This window comes from Sinocyclocheilus anshuiensis, unplaced genomic scaffold (assembly GCF_001515605.1).
Source record: "Sinocyclocheilus anshuiensis isolate Anshui unplaced genomic scaffold, SAMN03320099.WGS_v1.1 scaffold214, whole genome shotgun sequence".
NCBI lineage: Eukaryota > Metazoa > Chordata > Actinopteri > Cypriniformes > Cyprinidae > Sinocyclocheilus > Sinocyclocheilus anshuiensis.
In genome coordinates, this window is record NW_015544136.1 from 18,333 (window position 1) to 35,923 (window position 17,591).

General features: G+C 36.2%; 1 protein-coding gene across 3 annotated transcripts in view; it reads right to left on the reverse strand.

The window, feature by feature from the left end:
* Positions 1-2,614: 2,614 nt before the first annotated feature.
* The window catches only part of LOC107694963 (synaptogyrin-1-like), a 16,671-nt gene continuing 1,694 nt past the window's right edge, over positions 2,615-17,591 (reverse strand). Inside the window, exons 2-4 of one of the 3 annotated variants that reach the window (XM_016494690.1) lie at positions 6,353-6,590; positions 5,736-5,881; positions 2,615-3,064 (exon numbers count right to left, since the gene is read on the reverse strand). In XM_016494690.1, the coding sequence (XP_016350176.1) occupies positions 2,900-3,064; positions 5,736-5,881; positions 6,353-6,590 (549 nt within the window). In that variant the 3' untranslated portion in view covers positions 2,615-2,899. Of the gene's footprint in view, positions 3,092-4,208; positions 4,790-5,735; positions 5,882-6,352; positions 6,591-17,591 lie in introns of those variants that run through there. The other 2 variants (XM_016494689.1, XM_016494691.1) reach the window with 2 other exon arrangements.

The window sequence follows — 17,591 nt, forward strand, 5'->3', positions numbered from 1 at the left end:
TCTGAGACGTGTGTTTAGGATTGCGCATGCGCACTGGCTGGTCTAGCCTGAAAAATAAGCATTTTTTAACACTATTTGAGCAAAAACAACAACAACATTTAATAGACAGTTGTCAGATTTCATTGGTGATTTCAAACATGAAATCTAATCGTAAGCTTGGTGAAAAGTTTTGGAGAACTTGATGTTTCCCCATTCAGAGATAGAATTTGTACTTGCATGCCGAGGCGTTTCAAAGATGGCCGCCGAGTGAAATTACTTGTCTTAAAGGGACTTTGGTAATATTCACTGCTGTTCGGAGATTTTTCATGGGCTAAATTGAGTCATTTTAAAAGGAATCCGCGCGATCTGGAGATTCACATGATAAATTTCCCCCGTAGATTTTGTATGGGGTTCTAGTTTGTCTCGCGAATTTGTCTGTTGACAACCAGAAAACTTACTGGTTTGAAAGTGGTTCCTGTGTGTGTGGGCTGTGCTTTTGCTGCACTATTGCCAACAGACCCCCCCCCAGTTTTAGAATGTATAAACTAACAAATTACTTTGTATGAAATGCTTTGCTTGAAAAGTGTGCTTGTGATGTCTTTCTTTAAAATAAATGACTTTGGTTTGGTATTTTGTACAATGTCAGACATATATGCTCAGGGCTCTCAAGTTTTATCAAAAGATTGGAGTGAGATTACATCTGTTAGGGGAGGAGCCACTCAAATGTTTGCAGCAGCAGCCCCTTGGTCCCACCCAATTCTCTCCTAGTGTTTGCTAGCAGTTCAATTTTACCTATTGTTCTTAATTGACCAGAACAAATAGAAATGATAACAATTGGTAAATCTGATAAAAGACAGACAAATTCATCCAAATAAAATAAATTGTTTTATATATTTCAAAAATACAAATGAATCAAAAATATGAAGAAATTTGACTCCAAACAATCCAACTGAACAGCAGTGCTCAATGTACATACTGTATACATACACTAGGATTGCAGAACTTGTCCTGAGCATGTATGTCAAGCTGTGTGTGTGTGTGCGCGTGTGTGTGTGTGAGAGAGAGAGTACACATTTCAGCTTATGAATGGTGTTTTGTGTTGTGTTTATTGCACATTTTGATGCCTTGATGACAGGGGTAGGGGCAAGGGTCAAGGCCAGCCATTTTCGCCTTCATGATGGATAGCGTCCTGTCCAGAGCCAAACTGCTACTAGTTGTAGTTTTGTTCAAACCCATCATGGAGAACACTCTGTCTGCATATGCATTTGAGTGGGGAAGCCATAGTGCTTTAAGTGGGAGCCCCCTACCCCTGTCATCAAGGCATTAAAATGTGCAACAAAAACAACAGAAAAAAATAACATTCATTAGATGAAATATGTACTCTCTCTCGCTCACAAACACACGCACACACACACCACAGCTTGACATATGCTCAGGACAAGTTCCGCAATCCTACTGTATGTGTACAGTATGTACATTGAGCACTGCAGTTCAGTTGTCTCGTTTGAGGCCAAATTTCTTTTTATTTTTGAAATATATAAAACAATTTATTTTATTTGGATGAATTTTACTGTCTTTTATCAGATTTACCAATTATCTTTGATCACAGGCAAGTGATTTTGTCCAGGAATTGTAAAATCAAAATGCTAAAAAAAAACAAAAAAAACGAGGGCCTACCTATAGCATTCACTGGATCTTGACCTTACAACTTACACTCAGAGTGTGTGCGCATCCATGTTGCCTAGTAACGAACGTGCTTGCAGCAGGATCATCGGAAACAACAAAATGCTCATTTCTGATTGGCTGGTAGGTGTCATTTAACTCTGTATAACTCGAGACTGCCATTAACTTTAATTGTCAATTAATTGTATATAGCGGGACATGTTATCCCTTACTTCTTACAGCATGAGAAATACAAGGTGTGGCGTGTGAACTGGTTGAAATGAGTGTCTCACAATGAATGTGTGAGGCTTGAGAGCCCTGTATGCTATTTAAGCTTTGCTTAAGTGTCCAAATACTGTTTGGGGCCACTGTATATATGGAATGTTGCCTTTCTGTAAAGAAACAGACCTTAAACCTTAAATATCTTATTCATAGCTGCACAAAAAACAAAACAACAAAAAAATTCACTTTAAGTATTTTCAATATTTTTTCATTCTCTGTATTACCATTCAGTTTCTCTCTTAGTACGTTCTATGCCAACAATGCAGAGACTGATTTAATCCCAGACCTGATATTGTTAAAAATGATCTTTTAAGATCCTTGGACATTGACAAAATGGCAGCAGAGAGCTATCAATGCAGTATCTGTTCTAGGTTAAAGGTAAACGAAATCTTCCACCTGTAGCTCCTACACTTTATCAACATAGACACTGTGGCCTTTAGAAGCATTTAGTTTGGTCAGGTTTTGTCACATGTGTGGCCAATATTAAGCTAGTTAGTTTCTATGACTATTTCAGGGACAAAGTTCCATCAGTTTAGTTTAGATTTCTTTTCACAAATCTTGATTAAGTGTACTAAACCAATCAGTGAAGTCTTATATTTTATAACAGACACCATCCACTGTAGACCAATCAGTTTGATCATCCCCAAACCCATAAGCCCAAAACTGAAGGCAAAAATAAAAAAACAACTTCCTAGAGATCTTGTGCCACAGTCTCTGCAAAATATCATATTTTATTATAGTCTTAATGAAATGCTCATTATTCATGTATCGTCACCAAAAGTTAAATCAACAAGGGGTTCTTATAGCACCAAACAAACCCCTGAATTCCTGTCAGCCTGCTTTGATCCCCATATTTTACCCCAAGTGCCCAAAATAAGTTCCTGTTTGTCCTTTTCACCTCAATTGTTTTGTTTTCCCCATGTAACCCAGTCAGCCTAGCTGGTTAAGGCTGTTGCGTACATCCTTATACTTGACCTTAGTAGTCTTGGTTCTGGTATCCACCAGAGCCGTCATAATTAGCCTCCATGTCAGCGTTGTATCCAGTGTACTCTGTGGCTGCAGCAGGCACTCCTGTGGGATCTTGGCTGGGATCAGTATAGTCCTGAGAGAAGAGAGATGAACTCGCGCCTAACTTGTACCTCTGGAATGCGAAAAAAGCTTGACCGGCCTTTAGGAAAATGAAGATGCCAGGAGGAGGTTTAGAGGGTGGGATCAGGGGGAATTGCAATCAATATTAAAGGATTATGGCAACAGGAGAGGAGGAAATTTCAGTTTTTATGGCGAATAGTGCATAAAATGGTATCAGTTAAGGAAATCAGGTAAGAATTAAATGAAAGGAGTTGATGAGAAAGACAGGACGGGACAGAGAGGGAGAAAAAAAACAGAGAAAAGCATTAGTTTGATTAAGATAAAAGATTTAGATGGTTAGTCAGCTTTAAGCTTAACTGAGTCCTGAATACATTTGTAGCTTTAACCTTTTAAACCAAACTATTTAAACAAAGACTTATAAACCTAAATCCAAAACAAAACATAAAACCAGAACTTTAGTCAAACTTAAGACAATTTAATCAAACAACATCTGCCAGTATACATTATAAGATCTATCACAGGATAAATATTCATTAAAAATGTTAAGCAACAAGAGCAGCTCAACTGTAAACAAATTGTTTAAAATAAGATCATGAAATGCCATGACAACAATAGAGGTGAATGAGCATGTAACGCAAGTCGGTCAATGTATCAGGCCACAAATCCTGTAGACAATCTTGAAGAATAAACAATTCTGTAAAGAGCTCAGCTGAACGTTACATGTGCAACTGGTGCCCCCTAGTCAATTAAAACTGTAACTGCAATTTTAAAAACAATCATTTAGTCAGGAAAAGCATTGATTTTCTGGCACACAAACTACTGTTCAAAAGTTTGGGGTTGGGAAGATTTGTTAATGTTTTTGAAGGAAGTCTCTTATGCTCGCCAAGGCTGCATTTATTTGATCAAAAATATAGTAAAACAGTAATATTGTGAAATATTATTACAATTTAAAATAACTGTTTTCTATCTTGTATATATTTTTAAATGTAATCTATTCCTGTGATGCAAAGCTGGATTTTCAGCATCATTACTCCAGTCTTCAGTGTCACATGATCTTTTAGAAATCAGTCTAATATGCTTATTTGCTGCTCAATAAATTTTTCTTATTATTATCCATGTTGAAAACAGTTGTGCTGCTTAATATTTTTGTGAAAACTGTGATACATTTTATTCAGCATTCATTGATGTATAGAAAGTTCAAATTGATAGCATTTATTTGTAATAGAAATATTTCCTAACATTATAAATGAATTCACTTCCATGTTTGGTTAATTCAATGCCTCCTTGCTGAAAAAAGTATTAATTTCTTTCAAAAAATCTTACTGAACCCCAATTTTTGAAAAGTAGTGTACCTTTTACCCCAATCTTTACTTGTATGATAAATGCTGGAATACACTGAAAGGTGAAAATCAGATCATCTTACTGTAGATCATGTTGTCATAATTTAATTATTCCAAGATATATGTAATATGTTATTTAAAACTCTTCCCAGTTCGCACAAGGAAGTTCGGGGCTTGATATGGCACTGTAATAAAAAAACAAAAAACAAAAAAAAACATCATATCAAAAAACATCACATCTTCATTAGTACCCATGATTGTAAGATTTTTTAAGGGGTGATTCTGTAGTTGATGTCTATGACATAGTAAACAAATAAGTATGTGTGGGGTAAATGTTAGACAAATGGAGGTGGCATATGAGGGGTGAACAGTTTGTCGTATTCCTCTTCAAAGGAGACTTTCTTTAGGCGCTCCAGGGCCAGCAGCGTAAGAACACCCTAAAGAAAAACAGATTGACCAGAGCCAACGATCAACAGAAAGAATGATGGGAAAAACATTTCAACAACACTGGGTTAATCTTATCAATGCAGCTGGATGGTTTCTGAAAAAGAGGTGCTTTGAGGATTTAGAGGTTAGAAGGAATTCTGCAAACATAGAAGCAAAGATTACTGGGCTAAATAAGTAAATTCTCTGGAAAAGAAGCTAGAGAGCAAAGTACAGAAAGAAGATTAGTGAATGAAGCCATGTGGATCAGATGCACAGGCCATGTAGAGTGGTTGATGTTCACAGGTCTATTATTGAGAAGAAAGCATGACATGCATGTAATCTTAATAAAATTTAATTATTAGATGAAAAACTTAAAGGGGTCATATGATGCTGCTAAAAAGAACATTCTTTTGTGTATTTGGTGTAATGAAATGCGTTTATGCGGTTTAAAGTAAAAAAAAACCGCATTATTTTCCACATACTGTACATTATTGTTTCTCCTCTATGCCCCGCCTTTTTGAAACGCGTAAGGAAAAAAATGAAATTGCATCATATGACCCCTTTAAAATACTTAAATGAAGATTAGAAATATTACCTTGGCAACTAACTAAAACAAGTTTAAGTACTAAAAAAATGTTAGAAACTATAATTAAATGAAAACTCAAAATATAAAAAAGCTAATTTAAAATATTAATCAATTCTATGTAAGTAAATAAGTAATACAAATATCACTGGTTCATCACCAATTCAATCTGGTGTAATAAAAGGCCTTGGGAAGAGGAAGGGACCCAGCCATCATCTATATAATAAAATTACATTTCTGACTGAGAAGAAAATGTACTGTAGACATTGAATCTCGCAAATCAAATATGATTAAAATCAATTAGATTTTGTAGCAAACATTTACTTTAGATGAAAAATTACAGAAGAATTATAAATAATTAAGTCAGTACAGACCCAAGTAAATATGGAGAAGAAGGCGAAGGTGATGGCCGCTCTGGCTGCGTCTTCACCCTCTTTGAGGGGGTTATCTTCTGGTTTAGCCACCTGCCACTGATTGGCCAGGAAGCAGAATCCCACAAACCACACGAAAGACCAGAAGGCTGGGAGAAAAATGGGAAAGGTGCAGAATTTCAGGTCAATAAAACAGCACAATAAATGCCTTTGAAAACAAATAAATCAAAAACAGAATGATAGCACAATCTAACAGTGCTCTGATTAAAACAGTCAATTTATATTTACAGGCATATATTATTCAATTAAGCATAGCACTGTAGTAAGTCTAGCAGAAGTTACATTTTACCAACAGAGGGCAGTGTAGCTTAAAGTAATGCTGTGGTAGAGGAAGTAGATCTAGATCAGACTTTAGGAGTGCTTTTGAGTCAAGAAGACCTTAAAACCAATTGTATATGGGAAACATCACCTTCTTAGAGCCATATAAAATCATTCATAGGTGTTCAAATAAATAAGACAGTGTGTGGTTTGTAGAGGCCAAACCAGGAGGCTTGCAATAAATGTATCATCTTAGTGATATAAAATATTGATGTAATACCTGCATTCTATCAGCAGTTTACCTGAAATGCCAATATCAGCTAACACAGCCTTCTTGCGGTCTTTGATGCTGCTTATCTGAGGAAAGTAGACATCCAGTGCCATAAAAGCGGCACAGCAGAGGAAGGCCACGGCTCCCATACCCACGGCATAGTTACAGGCATTCTGGTTACGGTTAAAGATGCAATACTCCTCCACCTCGTCCGGACGGTTCACATAGCCCTCATTAGCAATGCATCCAAAGATCACAATGGAAAAGATCTGGGAAGGGGAATAAAAAGAAGAAGAACATGAAGGCAGAAGGTGAAATTAAAATATAAGAATTTGTCTAAAGGTGATATATGGACTTACCACACTTTTATTTATAACCATGGGTTATTTTGTTCATACTTTACCCTGAGTTAGTCATTAGTCTTAGGTAGTCAGGTTTTGGGATTTCTTACTGTACATGTGTTAACAATTATGCATTGACAAGACACTTTTATCCAAAGCGACTTGGAAATTATGAACATAACAAGCAATTAATCATAAGAAGCCAAAAGTATCCATAGTACACAATACCAATTTTAAGTGTAAGCTAGATTAGTGCACAGGTTGGAGAAGAGGTGAAATGCAAGGTACCAGGTTAATACAAGTGCTTCTGAGGAAGATCTAATCACTGGATTTGCAAAAGGTTAAATTTAGCAGCATCAAATCTTTGAAATACAGTGAGTGTTTTAGAGACACTTAGAGGTAAGTAAACTAGATGTCTACAAACAGAATTGCCTTGTTTTCTGAGTTGTTATACTAAAAGAATCAGTAATTTAATAATATTTTTAAAAAAATTAAATAAAATAACTTTGGGGCAGATTATTTTTACACTGTTTACCTTTAGCATAGCAATGCCTGGATTTTGCCTATTGAACATTTTCTGAACAACGGTATATATGACCGCATCATTAGTCCAGGGCTAAAAAGACACATTAACCCAGAGTTAAGCATCATGTCAAATGCCCTTTAAAGCCAATTCAAATTGATAAAATGTTATTTATGTCCACTGTAGTGCTGATTTCAGCATTCCTAGTAAACAAACAAGCATTTTCTGCCATCAAATTAAATTGTTTCTTTGCAGCCAAAATATTGTTTGCAGATGCATTCTATCATCACAGAAAGCATTGAGCATGTGTATGTCTGTTTTTAATCTCACTTTGTTGATTGTTGTTACTGGGTTTGTTTTCTTACAGGGAAGCTAGGGTAGATTTGACACTTCCATAATAATAATAAGTGCCTTTTTGGATTCAGATGAGCCCATGTTCTCTTTTTGGCTCCAGAGGAATAGTCAATCTCAATCTCAAGAGAATGGAGGCAATTTTGGCAAAGGCTGGTGTTTTTTAACAGCTGGCTTGTGCATCTGTCAATATGTCTGAATGTGTGAGAATGAGAGAGAGACACTTCATTACTCCACTCATGCATTTAAGTTCAAATGCTCTTGGCTACAAGCAAACTGTCCCATAGTTGTTCCCTAATTGCCAGCTACAAGCCCATGATTTAATCCCGAGAAGCAGCTTTATATTCAAACTTCTGTTAAGGGGTTTGGCAACATCAAATCAAATAAACACTGAATCTCTAAGATACAGGTTCAATGGTTCATTCAAACCTTTATCTTAATCTTATTAAGCACATTTAAACAAGATATCATCATGGCTGACTTATGGTTATATAAGGTTATATAAGGTATAAGCAAGCCCTATAGTATAATATAATAATATAGGACTTACAGCTGTTTATCTTATTTTAACATGTTTAAATCCATTCCATAGGATTTACCTCCAAAATCAGCACTTAACAGTGTTTCCTGCATTGCATTTTAGAAGTAAAATTTAGAGAAGAAAAAAAAAAAAAAAAGAATTGTGAATGTAGGTCTGTATTGACTGTCATGTAATAAAAAGACAACTTCAAAATAATGGCAAGAAATGTCTTTCTATGAGTTGTTTTTACTGGATGAATGCAAAAAGAACATCATGCAAATAATGGAGTCAGATTCATACACTAATGACACTGAGTCTTTTTTTAGTTCATCAGAATCATAAAGTACACCCAATGTAGTCCAATTCATGAACAACTGACTGAACTGATTGAACCACTTCTTTTTATTGAATCAAAAATATATACGAGCAGTGTAGTCCGATTCACAAATAAATGACTCTTATGAACCGCTTCTTTACAGTGAATCAAAAACATATACAGCATGACCAGTGTAGTCTGATTCATGAACAAATGACTCTTATGAGCCTGGTTCTTTTTTAGTGAATCAAAAACACAGCGTGGCCAATGTAGTCTGATTCAGGAAAGAATGACAATTAATCAACATCTGACTTCAACATATATCATTTCGTTTTCTTTTCCAGATTTTTGTTTTGCCCACCCAATCATCTAAGTGAACATGAATAATACGCAAACATGATTGTTAGGTTAGAGATGATAAAGCAGTATCATTGCTTACTAATTGTCCACATGACAATGTGTTGCTAAAGACATGTATGCAAGTTTTTTTGTAATACATTTCTCTCTCTTGAGTCTGTGAATTCAAGTGTATGGTCAAGTGTTTTGCCTGCCTTTAAATTAGCTGTCTGGATCACAAGGCCCCATGGCCAATGAGAGCATGAAAGCAAGCATTGTAACAGGCAGCATGAGGGATCTGGATCTTGTGATCATCAGGTGCAAGGCTTTACGTGCTCCGTTTCAACCTGATTGGAGTGTTTTAGGCACATGTGTCTGTGAAACGAGCAACATGAATGTTTAACACTTTTTTTTAACCGTGGAAATTTGTAAAACTTAAAAAAACTGTAAAATGTTATTGGTAACAAAATGCACAAAACAGTTCCTTGCCCTAGTTGTTATCTTGTTTATATTGTGACAACCAGGTTTTCTAGTCTCTTTAAATTAAAGGTGCTGTATGTAAGTTTTTGACTCTACTAAAGCATACAAATACCATAATATGTTTGCAGATATTTAAGAAACATGCTAAGTTAACATATTTGTTTATCTGAAAAACAATGCTACAGTCAGTTATTCTCCTTTGAAAATGTGCGTTACGGGCCGGTATGTCGGTCTCTGTTTTGGTTTGTGAAACCCGCCCACTGTCAGTTTACCCAATTGTATTTCGGCACCCCGGGTTGCCAGTTGGCGGAAAACACAGCATATTTAATTTCATTCATCGTCAAGTGCGCACGTTCCTGTTGGTGTCGTCAGTCTGGCAACCCGCATGCGCGTCAAAAAAAAAAAAAAAAGAATTGTGAATGTAGGTCTGTATTGACTGTCATGTAATAAAAAGACAACTTCAAAATAATGGCAAGAAATGTCTTTCTATGAGTTGTTTTTACTGGATGAATGCAAAAAGAACATCATGCAAATAATGGAGTCAGATTCATACACTAATGACACTGAGTCTTTTTTTAGTTCATCAGAATCATAAAGTACACCCAATGTAGTCCAATTCATGAACAACTGACTGAACTGATTGAACCACTTCTTTTTATTGAATCAAAAATATATACGAGCAGTGTAGTCCGATTCACAAATAAATGACTCTTATGAACCGCTTCTTTACAGTGAATCAAAAACATATACAGCATGACCAGTGTAGTCTGATTCATGAACAAATGACTCTTATGAGCCTGGTTCTTTTTTAGTGAATCAAAAACACAGCGTGGCCAATGTAGTCTGATTCAGGAAAGAATGACAATTAATCAACATCTGACTTCAACATATATCATTTCGTTTTCTTTTCCAGATTTTTGTTTTGCCCACCCAATCATCTAAGTGAACATGAATAATACGCAAACATGATTGTTAGGTTAGAGATGATAAAGCAGTATCATTGCTTACTAATTGTCCACATGACAATGTGTTGCTAAAGACATGTATGCAAGTTTTTTTGTAATACATTTCTCTCTCTTGAGTCTGTGAATTCAAGTGTATGGTCAAGTGTTTTGCCTGCCTTTAAATTAGCTGTCTGGATCACAAGGCCCCATGGCCAATGAGAGCATGAAAGCAAGCATTGTAACAGGCAGCATGAGGGATCTGGATCTTGTGATCATCAGGTGCAAGGCTTTACGTGCTCCGTTTCAACCTGATTGGAGTGTTTTAGGCACATGTGTCTGTGAAACGAGCAACATGAATGTTTAACACTTTTTTTTAACCGTGGAAATTTGTAAAACTTAAAAAAACTGTAAAATGTTATTGGTAACAAAATGCACAAAACAGTTCCTTGCCCTAGTTGTTATCTTGTTTATATTGTGACAACCAGGTTTTCTAGTCTCTTTAAATTAAAGGTGCTGTATGTAAGTTTTTGACTCTACTAAAGCATACAAATACCATAATATGTTTGCAGATATTTAAGAAACATGCTAAGTTAACATATTTGTTTATCTGAAAAACAATGCTACAGTCAGTTATTCTCCTTTGAAAATGTGCGTTACGGGCCGGTATGTCGGTCTCTGTTTTGGTTTGTGAAACCCGCCCACTGTCAGTTTACCCAATTGTATTTCGGCACCCCGGGTTGCCAGTTGGCGGAAAACACAGCATATTTAATTTCATTCATCGTCAAGTGCACTCGTTCCTGTTGGTGTCGTCAATCTGGCAACCTGCGTGTGCGTCAAGTCTGAGGAGGAGGGGCCGGGTGAAAATAACCCTCTCCAATATTTTGAATCTGGACTGCAATACCTAGTTCAACCACTCGGTGTCAATCCTACATTCAGCACCTTTAAAGCATAAACTGACAAACCCATTCTTCGACATTTTCTATATTCAACATATATTCCATCATACACCATGCACATTTCTTCTCTTCACCTGCTAATTCTGTACATTATTTTGTACAAGCCTTGTCATGTTGCACATTAATATTACAAAAATATTTTACTCTCCATTTTTGTATTCCATTATGTGATTTTTGTTTAATGCTGTAACGCCTCAATTTCTCACAGTGGCTTAATAAAGTGCTACCCTATCCTAAATATTACATACAAGTCACATTTTGGAGAGTTTAGTACATCCCACAAGGTCAGTGTGTCATTTTATTGGCTTTCATTCGTCTTCTCTGTAATTTATGGTCCTTCAAACATCCAGACATTATCAGCTGGGGCTGGTTTGTGCGTGTACCATTTTAGAGCCAGCAACTATGGCTCACCCACCAATAAATCAATCAACACCTTGAAAGGAAGAGAAATACAGTGGAATAGAGCTGTCCAGCTATTCAATAGGGCTCTTTACACAAAGCACAGTTGCAACTTGTCTAATGTTAGATAGAGGGCAGGACAATAATGACAGGTTAAAGTAAACCTACTATAAAGTAAAAATAATCTACAGCTCATCAGTGATGCTCTAACATCAATTAAAACAAGTTAGAAAAATGGGAATTCTGTTATGAACAAAACAATATTTTGAATGAATCATTTGATCCAGTTCAGAATGATTCGTTGATGAATTTGGGCTGATCCGATTCCCAGGACGCGTCCTGGGAAAATGGCACGTATGGTCACCCTAGTCATATGGGCCATTTTTGTGATTCTTTTATGGTGTATTTGATTCATTTTGCATCCATTTATTGTAATTGCATGAAAAAGAGCAACCATTATACTTCACTGATGGTCTGGATGGTGTTTTGTTAAAAGGATGTCTTTTTGACCACTAAAAGGACATAGTGCCCCTCGTCATTTTTCTCAGTCTGTTACATGCCTGCTGAGCTTTGCCTCTCTCTCTCCCCTCCCCCTCCAATCCTCGCTTTTAATCTCCCTGACCTTGTGTTCACTATGCAGGGAAAGAGAGATCACGAGAGAGGGAGAGAGACTGAGTCATAAGACTACAGATGAAGTCCACCTATACATCTGAAGTGCTCCCCCACACAGTCAACCTGACCACTGTTTCACAGCATTCAGAAATCATGCGTCCATGACGGGAGAAACAAGATTAGGATATTCACAAACATCAGTCATATGTAGAATAGGTTTAACAGGAAAATTAAATTAAACTGCACTGTAACTGCTCTGCTACATTGGTAAATAGCATACTTCAAGTCAAAGATATTTTAATAGCACCTCTGATAAAAACTACAACATATACATTCTCATATGTGACCCTGGACCACAAAACCAGTCATAAGTAGCACGGGTATATTTGTAGAACAGTACATTTTAGGGGTCAAAATTATCGATTTTTCTTTTATGCCAAAAATCATTAGGATATTAAGTAAAGATCATGTTCCCTGAAGAAATTTTGAAAATTTCCTACCGTAAATATATCAAAACTTAAATTTTTATTAGTAATATGCATCGCTAAGAACTTCATTTGGACAACTTTAATGGCGATTTTCTCAATATTTAGATTTTTTTGCACCCTCAGATTCCAGATTTTCAAATAGTTGTATCTCAGCCAAATATTGTCCTATCCTAACAAACCATACATCAATGGAACCGGGTGAAAATAACCCTCTCCAATATTTTGAATCTGGACTGCAATACCTAGTTCAACCACTCGGTGTCAATCCTACATTCAGCACCTTTAAAGCATAAACTGACAAACCCATTCTTCGACATTTTCTATATTCAACATATATTCCATCATACACCATGCACATTTCTTCTCTTCACCTGCTAATTCTGTACATTATTTTGTACAAGCCTTGTCATGTTGCACATTAATATTACAAAAATATTTTACTCTCCATTTTTGTATTCCATTATGTGATTTTTGTTTAATGCTGTAACGCCTCAATTTCTCACAGTGGCTTAATAAAGTGCTACCCTATCCTAAATATTACATACAAGTCACATTTTGGAGAGTTTAGTACATCCCACAAGGTCAGTGTGTCATTTTATTGGCTTTCATTCGTCTTCTCTGTAATTTATGGTCCTTCAAACATCCAGACATTATCAGCTGGGGCTGGTTTGTGCGTGTACCATTTTAGAGCCAGCAACTATGGCTCACCCACCAATAAATCAATCAACACCTTGAAAGGAAGAGAAATACAGTGGAATAGAGCTGTCCAGCTATTCAATAGGGCTCTTTACACAAAGCACAGTTGCAACTTGTCTAATGTTAGATAGAGGGCAGGACAATAATGACAGGTTAAAGTAAACCTACTATAAAGTAAAAATAATCTACAGCTCATCAGTGATGCTCTAACATCAATTAAAACAAGTTAGAAAAATGGGAATTCTGTTATGAACAAAACAATATTTTGAATGAATCATTTGATCCAGTTCAGAATGATTCGTTGATGAATTTGGGCTGATCCGATTCTTGACTGAATATAGACTTACATTTTTGTATGTTTCTTAGACAAAAGCTTCAGATGGCCTCAATGGTCATATGTAGGATGACCATACGTGCCATTTTCCCAGGACGCGTCCTGGCCAGGATTTCTATATTGCCTAAAATATCTAGGTTTTGGCTTTGTTTGCGTGTGCAGACCGATCGGTGTATGACATCAAAATACCATACAGACGGTTCCTTAAAATGCTCTCGAAGTATTTTGATGTCATACACCGATCGGTCTGCACACGCAAACAAAGCCAAAACCTAGATATTTTAGAAAGAGAGATCACGAGAGAGGGAGAAAGACTGAGTCATAAGACTACAGATGAAGACCACCTATACATCTGAAGTGCTCCCCCACACAGCCAACCTGACCATTGCTTCACAGCATTCAGAAATCATGCGTCCATAACCGGAGAAACAAGATTAGGATATTCATAAACATCAGTCATATGTAGAGCAATAGATCTGCTGTGCTATAAACGGGAAAATTAAATTAAACTGCACTGTAACTGCTCTGGTACGTTGGTAAATAGCATACTTCATGTCAAAGATATTTTGACATGATAAAAACTACAAAAGCAAATATGCTGATATACATTCTCGTATATATTCTGACATAATTGATTCCAGACTCAGTGATTCTCTATATTAGCACTCTAAATGTTCACTTTATCCTCCGTGTTGAGTGTTCATGTAATAAAATGTAAAAAAAAAAAAATGTTGGTAAACACTTTATATTTATATATATTTCTATGTATTATAATATTGGTGCATATGAATTAAAATTATAAATTTTTCCCCTTTAGAACGTTTATATTTATATTTATTTTACCTATTAGGCTTTTGAATCTAAAATAAGAGTGCAAGATAGCAAATGCTGATTAGATATGAGACACAATGCATGATTAAACACCGAAACATTGCCAGAATGTCACAACGAGACAACGGAACATCCTGCCAGGAAATAAGACGAATCACAAACTACAATAATATTGTTCAAGGGATAAAGAGGCTCTGCAAACTTTATTTTCCCTCTTGACATAATGATTGTGCAGGAAAAAATATGGAGAGAGATGGAGAGTATGTCACCCTGCAGCAGAATTCAGTGCCATTAGTCCCAGAACGGACTATATTTAAAGCATCACATGCACATTGTAAAGGACAGAACAGGCAGGGTTTTCACCATAATACATATTCTTTAAAAAAAAAAAAAAAAAAAAAAAAGTCATTCCAAAAAAGCTAATCATAGACTTTTCAGCTCATTTTAAATAGTTAAATTAGTATAAAACAAAACAATTCATGAAACATCTACTGTAAATGTACCAGAAAACAAATTCTAATTAATAAAATGTTACATATAAAAAAATAAACCATTGTGATTTTATTGTTCATCCATTTACCCAACTATAAAAAAAAAATTTTTTAAAAAAAAAAAAAAAAAAAAAAGAGTCATTCCAAAAGACAAACTGGAAAATTATGTGGTACTGTAATTCTGTGTTTCAGAGAAACAGACTGTAGTTAGATGCTGGATGAATACAGTGTGGCAGCTTGGGAAAATAAATGAATGAACTGCTGATTCTTGCCTAGAGGTTTTTTAACGCCCATGTTTTCAAACTCTATCTGTGAAATATGTGTCAGTGAGGGTTCCTGTGGGAAAGAGACTGCTTACGTAAGTCAAAAATCATACATTTTAAAGCGAGACCCTGTTTACAAACAAGAAATGAGGAAAGACTCCATCATGGTATCTACCAGAACTGAATCATGACTAAGGAGTTCACGTAACTCATGTTGCAGTTCACAGAAAGAGGAAAGAGAGACTGCCAAATGACACAGGTTCAAATAGAAATATTCTAGAGGCAATCCCATTAATGCCTTTTACTGTTTATCCATTTTCATTTTCCTCATAGTGAGCTTGTTAGTATCCAGCCTGAGGTCTCAGATAGTTGTCATGCCAGCGCAGAAGCAGCACTCACTCAGCCAATCAGAGTATGAATCATTTGAATGATTCTACAAAGCAGATTGCACACATACACACACTAAACATGCAGGCAAATCAACAGTTGGTTGCCTCTTAAAGGTGAAAGGTGGCATTTCTGTATCGATTCACTTATGAATCACGATTCTATCTTATGCTGATTCAAATCGATTCACAAATTTCAAAAATAGATTTTCTAAATGTTTTCGTTAATAACATGATTTTGTCGGAACAGAGAAGGTAGCAGTCAACTGCAAGAGCAGTGCAGCACCCTGACAGTTTATAGAGAACACACAGGGAAGGCTTGCAACGGGGGAAGCGTTAAGAATGAAGCTTACCTGACAAAAAACAAGAATCAATTTTTAATAAAATCTTCACCCCAAGAGTCGTTTTGAATCAAATCACGGGATTCCAAAAGATTCCCATCCGTACAATAACTGCATGCAGTTTTCCCGAACACTCTCTCTGTCCTCCATTGGATGGACAAACAGGAAATCCCGCCTCAAACTGGCTGAACTCAAAAAACTGGAAAAATTACTAACAACTAACAACATCCATAGTCTACACTGATCAAAAATATATTCAATAGGTTTATCCAAAAGCCTAAACTTTCCCAATATATCCAATTCAATCCAATTGTTAATTTAAAGCTGATATAAAATAAAAAATATTGCATAAAAACCTAAACTTAAAAAAAAAGAATGAAAACAAGAAATGGCAATGAACTAAAAATATGCAAACTGAATGTTTAAGTAAAATAACTAATACTCAAATAAAGGACATAAAACGATTAAAACATGAATAAATATAAGATTTGAATGGGGCTCAGTGGGGCTTTTCTAAACCTCGTAGAGCATAGCCAGAGAATTGTTTTACAAACATTTCAATGTCTTTTAGCATTTTGATCATTTCTGTTGCCTATGAATGTCATTTTTATAAATGAGCAATGAGTCAGTGCTCATTTGATATTACAAGATCCTTATGTGTCGATTCTGACATAAAATTGTAAATAATTTCAATTCTCGAATGATCACCTATTGCATAGTTGTGATTTAATCACTGATTCAGACACCTGCCCACCCTTCCCCCCACATCAGCCACCCTCTTCTAATCTCCCACCACCCCCTCACCATGTGTCTCTCCACAAAACCTTTTTATCAGCAAATAGTGTATGCATGCTCATTCATGCAACACCCAAATGTTTAAACAAATCAGAAGCAACTTGACTGAATAAAGATTGAGGAAATGAACAAAGAAACAAAGTGTTAAAGGGGTCATATGATGCTGCTAAAAAGAACATTATTTTGTGTATTTGGTGTAATGAAATGTGTTTATGCGGTTTAAGGTTCAAAAAACATTATTTTCCACATACTGTACATTATTGTTTCTCCTCTATGCCCCGCCTTTCTGAAACGCATCGATTTTTACAAAGCTCATCGGTCTGAAAAGCGAGGTGTGCTCTGATTGGCCAGCTATCCAGTTCGTTGTGATTGGCCGAATTCCTCAAGCGTGTGACGGAAATGTTACGTCCCTTACCATATTGTGATGCCAACCACATGTGACGACCCCGGGCTGGACTCCGCTTCGTCCACGGTGAAAGCCGATCCGGCGATTGACAGCGCGAGGTTGAATATTTCCTCAGTGACCAGCACGGATCAGCTCCAGGCATGACGAAGCGATATCGTCCTCTTTTGGAAGACCTAACAAAGTAGTTTCGCTTTCACAACGAAGCACACAGCGCCTTCACGACATGGCTTCTTTATGCACCAAGAGCTTGTAACACTCCAAAGAGAAAGGAAAAATTTTAATTGTATCATATGACCCCTTTAAACATTGTTTAGTTAGTTAACAGACAGAAACCTCCCCTGTAAAGGTAACAGGGCAGTAGACATTGCCAGCTCCTTTATGAATATTGAGCTTCTTAAAGGGGTCATATGATGCGATTTCAATTTTTCCTTTCTCTTTGGAGTGTTACAAGCTCTTGGTGC